Source organism: Sinocyclocheilus rhinocerous, unplaced genomic scaffold (genome assembly GCF_001515625.1).
Source record: "Sinocyclocheilus rhinocerous isolate Xijiao unplaced genomic scaffold, SAMN03320098_v1.1 scaffold88, whole genome shotgun sequence".
Taxonomy (NCBI): Eukaryota; Metazoa; Chordata; class Actinopteri; order Cypriniformes; family Cyprinidae; genus Sinocyclocheilus; species Sinocyclocheilus rhinocerous.
This window is the reverse complement of record NW_015652292.1, coordinates 406825-419287: the sequence shown is the minus strand read 5'-3', so window position 1 is coordinate 419287 and position 12463 is coordinate 406825. Positions and strand designations below refer to the sequence as shown.

At 37.4% G+C, this 12463-nt stretch overlaps 2 protein-coding genes across 2 annotated transcripts in view; one reads left to right on the top strand and one right to left on the bottom strand.

Moving 5' to 3' along the window:
- LOC107714434 (uncharacterized) overlaps window positions 1-4335 on the bottom strand; it is a 17323-nt gene extending 12988 nt beyond the window's left edge. Inside the window, exons 1-2 of the mRNA XM_016520266.1 lie at window positions 4186-4335; window positions 1566-1714 (exon numbers count right to left, since the gene is read on the bottom strand). Coding sequence (XP_016375752.1) covers window positions 1566-1714; window positions 4186-4335 — 299 coding nt within the window. The remainder of the gene's footprint in view (window positions 1-1565; window positions 1715-4185) is intronic.
- A 6244-nt stretch (window positions 4336-10579) lies between these two features.
- Window positions 10580-12463, top strand: part of LOC107714437 (transmembrane protein 255B-like) — a 36161-nt gene continuing 34277 nt past the window's right edge. Inside the window, exons 1-2 of the mRNA XM_016520270.1 lie at window positions 10580-10673; window positions 11322-11464. Of these exons, the coding sequence (XP_016375756.1) occupies window positions 10616-10673; window positions 11322-11464 (201 nt within the window). The 5' untranslated portion in view covers window positions 10580-10615. The remainder of the gene's footprint in view (window positions 10674-11321; window positions 11465-12463) is intronic.

Here is a 12463-nt window from a genome sequence, read left to right as displayed (position 1 = left end):
CACGGAGGCCATCCAGCCATGGCCTTCTGAGTTCCCTGCTCCGCCGTGGCCTCCTGAACTGTATGCTCCGCCATGGCCTCCTGAACTGTATGCTCCACCATGGCCCCTGAGCTCCCTGTGCCACCATGGTACCCTGGACTGCCTGATCCGCCTTGGAGGTATTCCTCGTGTCCCAGTCCTGCACCAGCCTCCAGGGCGCCCACCCTGGAGGATGTAATGCCGGGAGTAATGTCAGACTCTGTTCCTTGTTTTGTGTGTGTTTTGCTTCCCATGTGCCTTCCTTGCCCTTATTTGGTCCTTCCGGTTCCTGTCCCCATTTAGTTATATCAGTTCCAGGTGTTCCTTGCAATTAGTTATCCTCCTCACCTGTCTGCCCCTCGTTATCGGCCCTTTTTGAGTTCTAGCCCGTTCTGCTCTCCCTCGTCCGGAATTGTATATATCTACCCTTGCTACATGTGTTTTCCTTGTTCCCTGGATATTATTAAAACCTATATGTTTGAATTCTGCCTGATCCGCCTCGGAGGTATTCCCCGTGTCACAGTCCTGCACCAGCCTCCAGGGCGCACCCCCCCCGGGCGCCCCCCCCTCCCTGGTGGAATTGTTACGGCACGGGACACGCCTACAGGGAGGGGGGAGTAATGTCAGCGAATCACCAGCTCTGGATTCCATGTCCCAGAATCCTCCCCGTCTAACCTGTTCTCAGTCACCATCACCTGAGTTCTGAGTCCCCGCACCTGTCATCTGCAATCAAGTCACCATTCATAAGCACGCTCCTTCCAGTCACTCACCGTCCGGTCTACCGTTCACTACACAGAACTTTACCAGACTCACTGAATGCAACTTACCGGTTTATTCTTGCCTCTAGTTCTCTGAAGATCTTCCAACGTTGTTCTCCTCTGCTCCTGGATCCCGTATTCTCCGCAAACCTGCAAAGAACCAAACATCAATACACAGCCTAGAATCATTGGACTTTACTTTGTGTTGAATTCTCACCTGCCATTGCTCCAGACTATCTGCCTTTGCCATACCTGTCAATAAACCTGCCTTTCATTCACTTACCTGTTGTCTCCGTCTTGATCTGTGACAATGAGATTGTATCAAGATACTGCAAAACATGTTTTTTAAAAGAGCATTGTTACAATCACCATCCACTGTATTTAATTTTCTAGATGTTCAACTGTAGACCGTGTAACACCCAATATACTGTACACTTTGAAGTGACAAACTGGAAAACTTGTGGTATACAAAACGTAAACGCAGCGTACAAGGACACTCTTAGTGAGCTTGTGCTTAACTATGAATCTGTGTAATTCACAGTGACAGCTTCTTTAAATAGTTCAATGGAAGCATTCTAGTATTGTTGCTTTGCTTTGCACACACTTTGTGTGACTTTTTTCCCCCCAAACCAGTTAAGTGCAAACCATGTCCCGCAGCCTATTCTGAAGATTTTATTGGTCATATCAATCATGGTGATGACTGCACATGCACAGCGTTGTGCAATTTCTCAAGCTTTCAGGAATTCAAAGTGCATCTGAGGACATTCACACAATCAGATGTTCACTCACCGTGTGTAGTCCAGGCAGAGAGTGGTGAGGTAGCTGATGCCTACAGCCTTGCCCAGTCTTTCCAGAGACCCTTCAGTTAGTTTGCAATCAAGTAGCTCCAGTGATTTGAAGGGATAAACTGTCCTCCCCCTCTTCTCCAAAAGAAGACACTGTCAGAACAAACACATGTGCATTAAATTATACAGCTGGGTTGGTGAAATGCATCTCATGTGGTGAATTGACAATCATGGATTTTACAATTACTGTTATTTTGCACACAGTCACCTGCATTTACATTAAAACAATGTGCTGGCAGCCACCCATAACACTTTGTGATGGTGAGTTTTGCACATGCAGACAACGCATACTTCTACAGAAAATGTACAAATTTGTTTCATTCAGTGCAACTTCATTTAATTTTTCTTTTAATAATACAACTGTTTCTTATGCACACAACAGAAAGACCACATGATAGCACAATTTCCATCATAGTCATAGAGATTTAAGGCTGGTTTGTGCACTCACAGTCACTGCTAAGCAATTAGGAAGACGTCACTCAACTGGCTTAATGAAACAAATACACAGAGATCAAAGATGCAGTTCTTGACAAAACAGCTGTGTGTAATCGCTATCTAACTGTGAGAAAAAGAATAATTACATACAGGTATCTATTGTAGCCTATATGAAGCTCCCCTCGAACGCCATTCCATAGATTAGTGATGATCTACAGTAGAAAAAAAAAACTCCCAGAATCTCATCAACATCTTAAAAAATGAGGACCTCTTATAGAACTCCCAGGCACTTATTGTTATAACCGTCTGACCGGCACATATAAATCTGTGTGTGTGCCAAATTGATATGTTAGGATTGTCCTAACAGCATTCAAGTGCAGAACTTCAATTGCATGCTTATCCACCATATTGTTTTCCTTACATTCATTGTCTGTAGGTCAGTGGCATATGGCAGTGATTTTCACAGCATCAAAGCTGTTCTGGAAGTAAATCTCACCCTTTAATTGGACAGATTTTTCGATTTATATGAGCTGAAGTGTGAACATGTTGCCCCTGGAAGGGAATGAAAATGGGTGTGGACCGCAGGATAATAAAAGTGTGTCAGTAGCCATAACATATAACCAGCAGAAGCATGCGCTGTTTGAAGAGGGGCCTTTTCAACGGCTATACAGTGTGGTTTAGGAAATGAGTGGTTTATGAAACACTATGATATTACAGCATAATTTTGCTAAATTGACACAATTTTGGAAACAGAAACTTGGCCATTTCTATACATTTAAGAGGTGATCCATGGTTGATTTGTTGGTTTTAAACCTGAAGTATACTTCTAAAATATACTTCTCCATCAACTCAGAAGTTATTGATTTGATGGATTTTTCATGTAACTTATTTATTGTGAAGTTTAAGTGTGCTGTTTGAATTTGATTTTAGTAATGCTGTGCATTTTATGATATTATCAGCACAAATTCAAGTGATGTACATATAAATATCTACATCTACAGTTGAAATTAAAATATGAGGGCCACTGTTCTCCAACTAAAATTAAACACCTGAACAATTTAAACTAAGTCTTCAAGTTCCAAGTTCCACATTAAGATCTACAGGACAGTGTCTTTCCTGGAGCAGAGTTGATCTGTAACCTGCTAGGCTATTTTCAGATTGAGGGCCTTGGCACTCAAAGCCCCCATTGGCTCAAAACAAAGCTGAAAAATTGTAAGACACTGCAAGTTGGCTTCAAATGTTTGCTGATAGGCCTACATAATGTATATATCAGTTTTAAATAAATAAAAAACATCGTTTATCATGTGATGTCATCTCTCAGGTTTCTATCAAGTTCCTACAGAAGTTACACGTCTTATAGTGCTGGAAAAATAATCAAAAATTTGGCAGTAGCTGAGTAAATCTCTTGTCTTCATTACGTCTTCATGGGTTTGACAACCCGCCATAGCCTCAGAGGTATTGCGGTTCTTGTTGAAAATACAGACCAGTATTTTCAACAAGAACTTGTTGAAAAACCTTTAATCAAGAAATCAATTCCATTATGCAAATACTGTCCCTTAATGGAAAAGTTCATTTCTGAACCTGCATAAAAGTATCATGAAATTGATCCTAAAAGATATACAGATTAATGTTTTTAAAGACATCTAATTCTCTTTACATTTTTATTGTCTTAATTATGTAAAATGGTGTGGAAATGCACAGACAAAAATAATGTGAATTATGGAAAGGGAGAAAGAGAAAGCAGGTGCATTTAACATGTAAAGCCAAAATGTTTTGCAACAAAATGCCGAGATGACAGAAAAAAATATTCTGGAATCTGAAATTGTTGTGTAATGCAGAACTCTTTCCAAAGCTAAACTGATCCGGTGTTAAGATAAAATGTTAACAGTTATGCCTCATTACCATTTACTGCTGAAATAAAGGACACATATCTTACTGTGAATGATGTGGCTGAACAAACATTTTTTTGTTTGCACAGGAAGGTTTGGGTTGTATTGCAGCAGACTTGGCCGCCATGGTGTACTCTTTCTCTCTCTTGTGTGCTGGAGCAAGCATCCTGAGACTACATGATTTTGCACAACTGCCAATCACAAAACTAGGATGTACAGTAAAGTGGGATCGGTGCTCACCAGCTCAACTATATCTTTTTGCTTGAGAGACAGACTCCAGATGTGGAATTCTTGTGCATGTGTGTAACGCTCATCTCGTATAGCCATTAACAGAGGCTGAAGGCTGGGGAGAACAGTGTCTGAAGGCCCACAATCTGGAAATGACAGCATTATCTACAGGAGAGGGAGAGGGACAGACAGAGGCAGTGAGTGGGAAGGAGATGCATGCAGTAGACATTTTAAAAGGACATTAATAAAAAGCGAGTCTCATTAAATCTGTCAGTGCACATGTCCATTAAATCTGTCAATGCACATGTCCATTAAATCTGTCAGGGAATAAATGTTTCGAGAAATCTCATTGGTTCCCGCAGATCATGTGACTAAACCACATGATGTTTCAGAAGTCATTAGGTGGTCAACACTTTGATTTAAAAGTGAATAAAGGCTTACATTTGAATCCGTTCATCATACACTTCATGGCTTCAAGAAGACTCACTTAAAATTCAAAAGATATTAGGCTACACAAAATGTATCCAATGAACATTTTACTCTTTAAGTTTATGGAAATTAGAAAATAATATTGATGCCCATTGTTTTTAAAAATCAATGTTATAACACTTTCTGTAAGAAACTTCTTTTGGACAGTAATGTTGATCCAGGATCATCAAAAGATGTTGATCCAGGAACATGTCTTACTTGGCAAAATCACGGGGACCAAGAAACTTCCTCTTTTAATGAAGTCAATTAACGTTCTGAAAAATGTAAAAGGCACATCTGGGGAAGTACTATTTGTATTTGGCGTCTTGTGTCATATTTTGGCTCTACATATTTGCAGTTACAAGCCTATCTTATGTATAGCTGCTATCAAGGGCGTAGGTTTGCTTTTGACATTGGTGGGGACATAAACCCAAGGAACACAACTTTCATGCGCATCCGCATTACGATACTAAACACTCTTCGGAAATTAATTAATTAGTAACAGTTGATATGTTGACGTTAGAGTTTATCTAATGAATTGAATGCAGTGCACTGAAGCATGTCTATTGGCATGTTATCAACTTTGTTGTTTTGGAACGTGTCAGCGCTCTCCAGAGCACTGTCTGTTGTCGTAGCAACACCAAAAGGAAAACAAGCTAGATCCTCCCTCCGCCGATACAGTTCATGTACTGTGTTTATCCCATTCCTGTTATCACGTTAAAGTTAAATTGCCATAATTCAGCCTACCCTCGAGTCTGTGAAACGTAAAAGGAAATAGCATACAGGTTGTCAACATGTCATCTTACGTTTGACTAAGGTAAAAGGGAGTTATGTTATGACAGGAAGGTGAATAAATAATGAGTGAATTTTCATTTTTGGGTGAACTAATTCCTCGAATGTGTTTATTCTGTAACGAAATCTGGTGTATTTTTTACTGGTGTCAGTGTTGTATAACAGACCAAAAAATGATAGGCTATGCCAGACAGAACATTGCACAACTTCTTATAAAACCTTTTTGAAACCTGCTTCTGCAAATGCAGAGGAAAACATGTCAGGTGTCCATTTTGATCAATGCCATAAGTGGCATTTAATGCTGCCACAGTTTTACTGAAACCACAACCACTGATACCACGAAAATCAAGGGAGATCCATGATATGAAAGAGGTCTTTTCTGGGCCTCCACCTGAAGCCAAACCACAGAAAAGAGCTCATGTTTAACACTTTCCTGCTTCACCCCTTCAGGGGAATCCAGATATAAATGATTCATTAAAAATCAGTGAGTGATTTTCTGCTTTTATTTTATTGTTTTGGTCCTGTTAACAGCGTAGTAGCAGTATAGGTCCTGTATATTTTGCTGCTGTCACTTCCCAGCAGGCACACAACATCATAAGACATTGATATTTGGTTAAATTTCGGTTACGACGTCGCGTGACCAAAATTCAATGTCAATTCAACGTCTAATGTCATTGTTAATTTGATATCCAATACCGACGTCAGCTGATGTGAGTATAGTTCCTAGCCATATCGACCTAGAAAATCGCAACTTTTCATTTTCCGTCGGTCTTAGTACACGATTTAACTACAGAAGAGTCAAGTTTTAAATAGGAAAAATATAGAAACTCTTTAGTCATTTTTGAGCGAGATGCTAACGGTCTAATAAGATTCAATGATCTATGCTAACACAGCTACACAGCTCTAATATAAGCATGCGATTTCTTTCCCAGCTGTTTACCTTCACAGACAAAACCGACAGTGTTTTTGTAACTTATGTGTGTCTTTAACATGAACTTGCGTGTAATTAATGGTTTAAGCACAATAAGACATGAAAGAATTGTGTGTGCTTCGGATGTGTGTGCTTTGAAAACGGTATATCAGAAGTTTAAACTGATATGGCTTTAAAACTCATGATTTCAGCGCGATAAGAGTTATAATCAAAACCAAACAGATGTTTTTTGGCAGATAATCTAAAGCAGGAGCTGTAAAGGCACAGTCTTATTCTGGAAAAGGGGGCAGGGAGCAGCAGCTCAATTGCATTTAAAGATACATGCAAAAGTTACACTATGTACAGTAGAGTAGATAGATAGATAGATAGATAGATAGATAGATAGATATCCCACCAACAAAGCTGTTACAGCTGGATTAAAGCAGGAGGGGTTTAATGTATTGCTTTCTGTTCACTAAAGTGCCTCCCCTTATGAAATATGTTATGAAGACGATTATGAAAGGAAGATGTTCACAGAACTGAGGAGGATCTCACACCAACAACGAGACAGAGCAATAGAAAGAAAATGATCAAGACAGATCATGTTTATAGAGCACTTTGGTGCTTGTTTGTGAAGAGTTTCAAGTACTTTAGCATTTTGCCCTTGACCTTGTAAGGCTTGGGAGGATCCATCTTCACTGATAAGTCAGATAAGTGTTCAGGAGTTGCGTGTACAGGTTTGTGTCTGTATGGTATTAGGGTGGGTGCTTTCAAAGAAAAAAATCTGCTTGACAAATTTGAAGCATATGAGTATGTGTCTCAGAAGACAAATGCACAATTACGTGCTATAATGCTATTGTCTTCATTCCAAATTTCCAGTATTTGGTTTTAAGAATGCCAAGTTTAACCCTCATAGATCCATTATTTTTGACAGCCTAATTAAATTTTAGATCGTGCCTGAGGGGTTAGTCTAAGATAAACCTAGTTTAGACTATAAGGGGTTTCAAACTGGGGTCTGGGCAATTTTATTATTATTATTATTATTATTATTATTATGTTTAACAGTAAAAACATTAACTGTAAAATTTGTCAGGTAAACAAAATCTATAGCCAAGTGCACTTTACATATGCATGGGTATTATTTCCAAAAAATAGTTTCATAATTCGCTTTGGCGTCAATACAGTAATAATATAAAAGCCAAATATTTACATTTGTGGGCAACATGTTTAAAATATCCTGCTTTTTCTAAGCATTTTTATGTTTAAATGGGTCTTTACACATGAAATGTATAGCTTTCTTAATATTTTATGAAGGGGGTTCCTCGTAAAGGCATAATCATATTTGGGGTCCTTGGCATCAAAACGTCTATGATTACTGGAAAGACTTTTATAAAAGTCAAAGATTTTCAGGAGGGGGAAATTCCAGGACCACGAAACTTAAAAGAATGTCAGAGCACAATTCCAGCATCCTAGCTTGAAAGTTAAAGCATGTGTTGTTAAAATACTTAATTATGACTACTGTGAAATTTTGCCTTCATTGCAATTTTGCAACATTTTCTAAAAATTCTAAAATCCAAAATAAAGTATGACACAAAACGTTTCCTTAGCTGATCATTATTTTTGTTACATATAGCCATGATCCATTATGTCTTTGATTGTATCCGTTGCCTGTTTAACAACCCCAGATTAACAATGACTATATTGATGGCTTTATTGCTTAAATAAAATATCACATCATGTATTACTAGGGCTGTATTATACCCGAAAAAAAAAATCAAATCACCTTATTTAGATGTTGATGTATGATGGGATTTTAAGTTTTTATAGCAGAAAGCTGCTTCAAAATGTATATTCCATAATGGACATTTAAACAGCACTGTAGAAACGTATTTATATACATTAGGTTATATGATTATAACACAATGTGAATTGTAACACTGTCAGGTTACCCACTTAGAAATTAGAGGTGACACATTTAAATGATTTACGTGACAAAGACCAATTTCCAGAAAGAAATATCAACATTTCACCCGGGTATTGGAACATATTGTAATAACAGCACTCTTTACTTGCATTACTTGACATTACTTTATACAGTTCAAGGATAATGTTGGTTTCACAACCACTTTAATATGTAGCAGATGAACATGGGGGGAAATGAGTTAAAGATGTTAAAGGGGAAAAGTGTTACAAGCATCCTCGGTCTCATCAGTTTTGATTCATGCAGTGAAATCTGAGATGCTGTTTTTTAGTCTTATGTCAGTGAACACACATTGACCAATTCCTGACCATCACTGAGAGTACCAGAGATTCTAGCTGCAGGCAGAGGAAAAACATCACCCACCAAGCTCCTCACACCTATCAAATATATCATGCATCGTTGTGTGTTTAAACACCCTGCAGTATGCAGAAGAGATGAATAAAATATGCAATATGGCAGGAGATATACAGCAGACAGCTGACTGAGTTTAAAGGTCTAATTACATATAGAATCTCTAAGCTTTTATCACAATACAAAGTCATTTTTCACTCCTAACTAGATCCACCTGCTATCCATAGAGGAGCGTGTTGAACAACAGAAATAATTTACAGCCTGGCAGGAATGTGACTTCTAAATGAATTCCAGATAGAAAAGCATATGCTGCACACTTAACACCTTAACTAATACAGAAAGGCCAGGAACAGTACAGCACCTTCAGTGTTGCTATTTTATAGCACCGTTTTCGATCAATTTGTTCATACCTTAGACAAATGTTATATTAGAAAAGTAATAATAGTAATAGCCTATATTTAAAATGCAATTATTTCATACTAAATATATAGTTCAAATCTATTAACTTACATATTGCTCAAGATTTACTGATATAAAAATTATAATTAAACTTTATTTGGAGTTCTACTCATGCACAATGGACTTTTCTTAATGTTAAGCCCAAAATGTGTTTTAATGTCATGATGAGGATTGTATGATCTTTGAATAATATCGGCCTTTAAATGCATAATATTTAAAGTGTCCCACAATTATATATACTTCAGTATATCTTTAGTTGGACTTCAGCACTACTTCCGCACAATTAAAGTGCATTAAGAACAAAATTAGTTGTTCGAATTTAGCAGACTTTAAGTATAACAGTTTAGTATACTAAAGTACAATTGTAGGGTATTTTTTATTAAGTACATAAATATGTAAACGTATATACTTAGCATGAAACAAATGTATTTCAAATATACTTAAGTATACTGTTTCTCAATAGGGTATATTGCTCTTGTACAGCAGGCAAGTTTTCAAACGGCTGAAGTAGGTTTGATTGTTTTTAGTCACACAAAAAAAAAGAACAGACACATCTGAACCTCCTCCCATAAATTATTTTTTGCATGTTCCGTTGACTAAAAAACTGATACAAATCAGTATTATAACATCACATTGCTGAGTTTCCCAACAACACTTTACATGCGAGAAACTGGCAAGTGTTCAGAGATTAAATCTACATGTGATCAGTTGCCCATTTGTGTAGTGAGACTCATATTGCTCTATAATCTTGACACTGAAATAAGGTTATTTGAGACAGAAAACTGAAGCACCATTTTGCTTATTAATGGCTTTTGTTGTCACAAAAGAATGTGTTTAATAAACTAAATAATCTTTTTCCTGAGCCGTTCTATAGCTTTTTTTAGTTTGCACTTTATTTTAAGGTGTCATTGTTACAGTGTAATTATGTACTGAGTAATAATAATTAACATGCACTTACCATATGGCTAGGGTTAGGATTATAGGGTTTGGTTTAGGGTTACTTGCATGTAATTATGCATAATTAATTGTTATTATAATAGTAAGTACATGTAACGTGTAACAAGGACACCTTAAAATAAAGTGTTACCCTTTTTTTTTTTACAGTCAAAACTTTAAAGTTTGTGTCTTTACAGAAAAATTCAAAATAAATCTACCCTTAGAAATGTTCACTGCAGTAGGTGACAAATAAGCATTATCTGCAACAATTTCTGAAGAAACCAAACCATCATCAAATAGTCAAAAGTCAGAAAAAGAAAAAGAAGATTTTGCCTCAAACTCTAAAAATTTATATCACGTAACGCTACCAGGCTAGACGTGTTTCAGTTGAACTGATAACTTTGTTCAGACTCTAATTTCACGTCCCTGAATTCTCCGGAGGGCGCTGGCACGTGTACAAAAGCTCTAGCAGTCTCATTGGCGCGTACAGTCTGGATTTACACCGCGAGTGAGATCGGTTGGATTATAAACATTAACGAGGAGAAATGACAAACGCACAGGAAACGACCCGACGCGACGCCACTCCTTCACACGCTGCTGCAGGTAAGTGTTGAATCCGATTTCAAAAATATAGTCCATGTAGCGTAAGAAAGAAAAGCTTAAAATGTGAAAAATAGAAAGTATTTTTTGTATAATACGTATTATTGTTAATGTAAGAAACATAATGTCTCCATTAACCTGCACTTCTCATTTTTACAGTAAAATAAAATATGTGTTTCCAGTCGAAACTATTTTATCGATTATATTCCTGAATTTGATAAACATAGACTGACTGTGTATTGAGAGTTCAGCTCAGGTAAAGTGAGTGGGACCTCAGGTAAAATGGAACGATTTTTTTTTTCATGGTTGATTGTCTTTTAAATATGAGTAGACAATCATATATACCCGTCATTAATCATTCCTTTTCATTCGAAAAATGTTTTTGTGACCACCTCATAGTGGATCAAGCTTCAACATATGGATATGTGTTTTTAGTGTGTATTTAATAAATGTACCTTAATAAATTAGATAAAGTGAGACCTAATTTGACAAAAAAGAGTGTTATTTAAAAACATTTCATACCTAAACTGAGCTTGTCAGTCAAGAGAGGAAACCTGTACTATGTAGTCTATTTAAGCAGATTTAAACTGTGTTTATGTTATTGATCTGCAATCATTTAAATGTAGTTAACTCCTAAACTCTCTCTGGTAGATGCAGTGAGGATGAGGAGAAGAAAGGCTCAGTGGCTGGTTTCAGGCATGTTAAGTCTGTCTTTGCTCATTGTAGTGATGGGTATCTACACCAGCACACGCACTGTGAGCGTCAGCATCACAGGATACATGTCAGGAATTATTGTAAGTGTCATAATCACATTTTGATTCGTATTTGGTGTAAATGCAGAAACAATGGGGGGAAAATGTTTGAATAGAAAATATTTATTTGTTTGTTCTTTTGTTCAGTATTTGTTGCTTGTTTGTATTTGTTTTCTTTGGTATTCTAACTATGACATTCTTGATCTTTTTGTACATACCCTGGAGAACTAGAGTTTATTCTGGTCTCAATGAAGATTCCATTCCATCCAGCGAGATGAAAATGTACTTATATGTCTCATTCAGTCGAACCATAATCTGATAAGAAAGTAATCATTTGAAATTAATCGTCTGTCAAGAAGAACACTAATTTTGGTTGGAGCAGTAATTCCTCCAACAACCCAAGCCAAATCCACTGCTCTGACTCTATTTAAAACTCATAGAAGTCTCCAAAATAGACAGAGACCAGCCAAACCTTTCCAAGACAAATTTTCATGAGAAAACCACACACTCTGAAATAGCAACAGAATCGTACTCGGTTACAAACGTAACCTCGGTTCCCTGAGATACGGGAACGAGTACTGCGTCTGCTAAGACGCTATGGGAAAAAGCCCTTTTTTCCTGAACTGAAGCCTTTTTCAATAACGCAGTGTAACTGCACGGCCATTGGTTCGTGCAGTATACTTTAAAGGGGTCATATGATGTTGCTAAAAAGAACATTATTTTGTGTATTTGGTTTAATGAAATGTGTTTATGCGGTTTAAGGTTAAAAAACACATTATTTTCCACATACTGTACATTATTGTTTCTCCTCTATGCCCCACCTTTCTGAAACGCGTCGATTTTTACAAAGCTCATCGGTCTGAAAAAGCGAGGTGTGCTCTGATTGGCCAGCTATCCAATGCGTTGTGATTGGCCGAATACCTCAAGCGTGTGACGGAAATGTTACACCCCTTACCATATTGTGATGCCTTGTCCCGGACGGAGCGACGAGACAAAAACATTAAAAAACCCATTATAAACGAGGCATTTGGTGCATCCAGT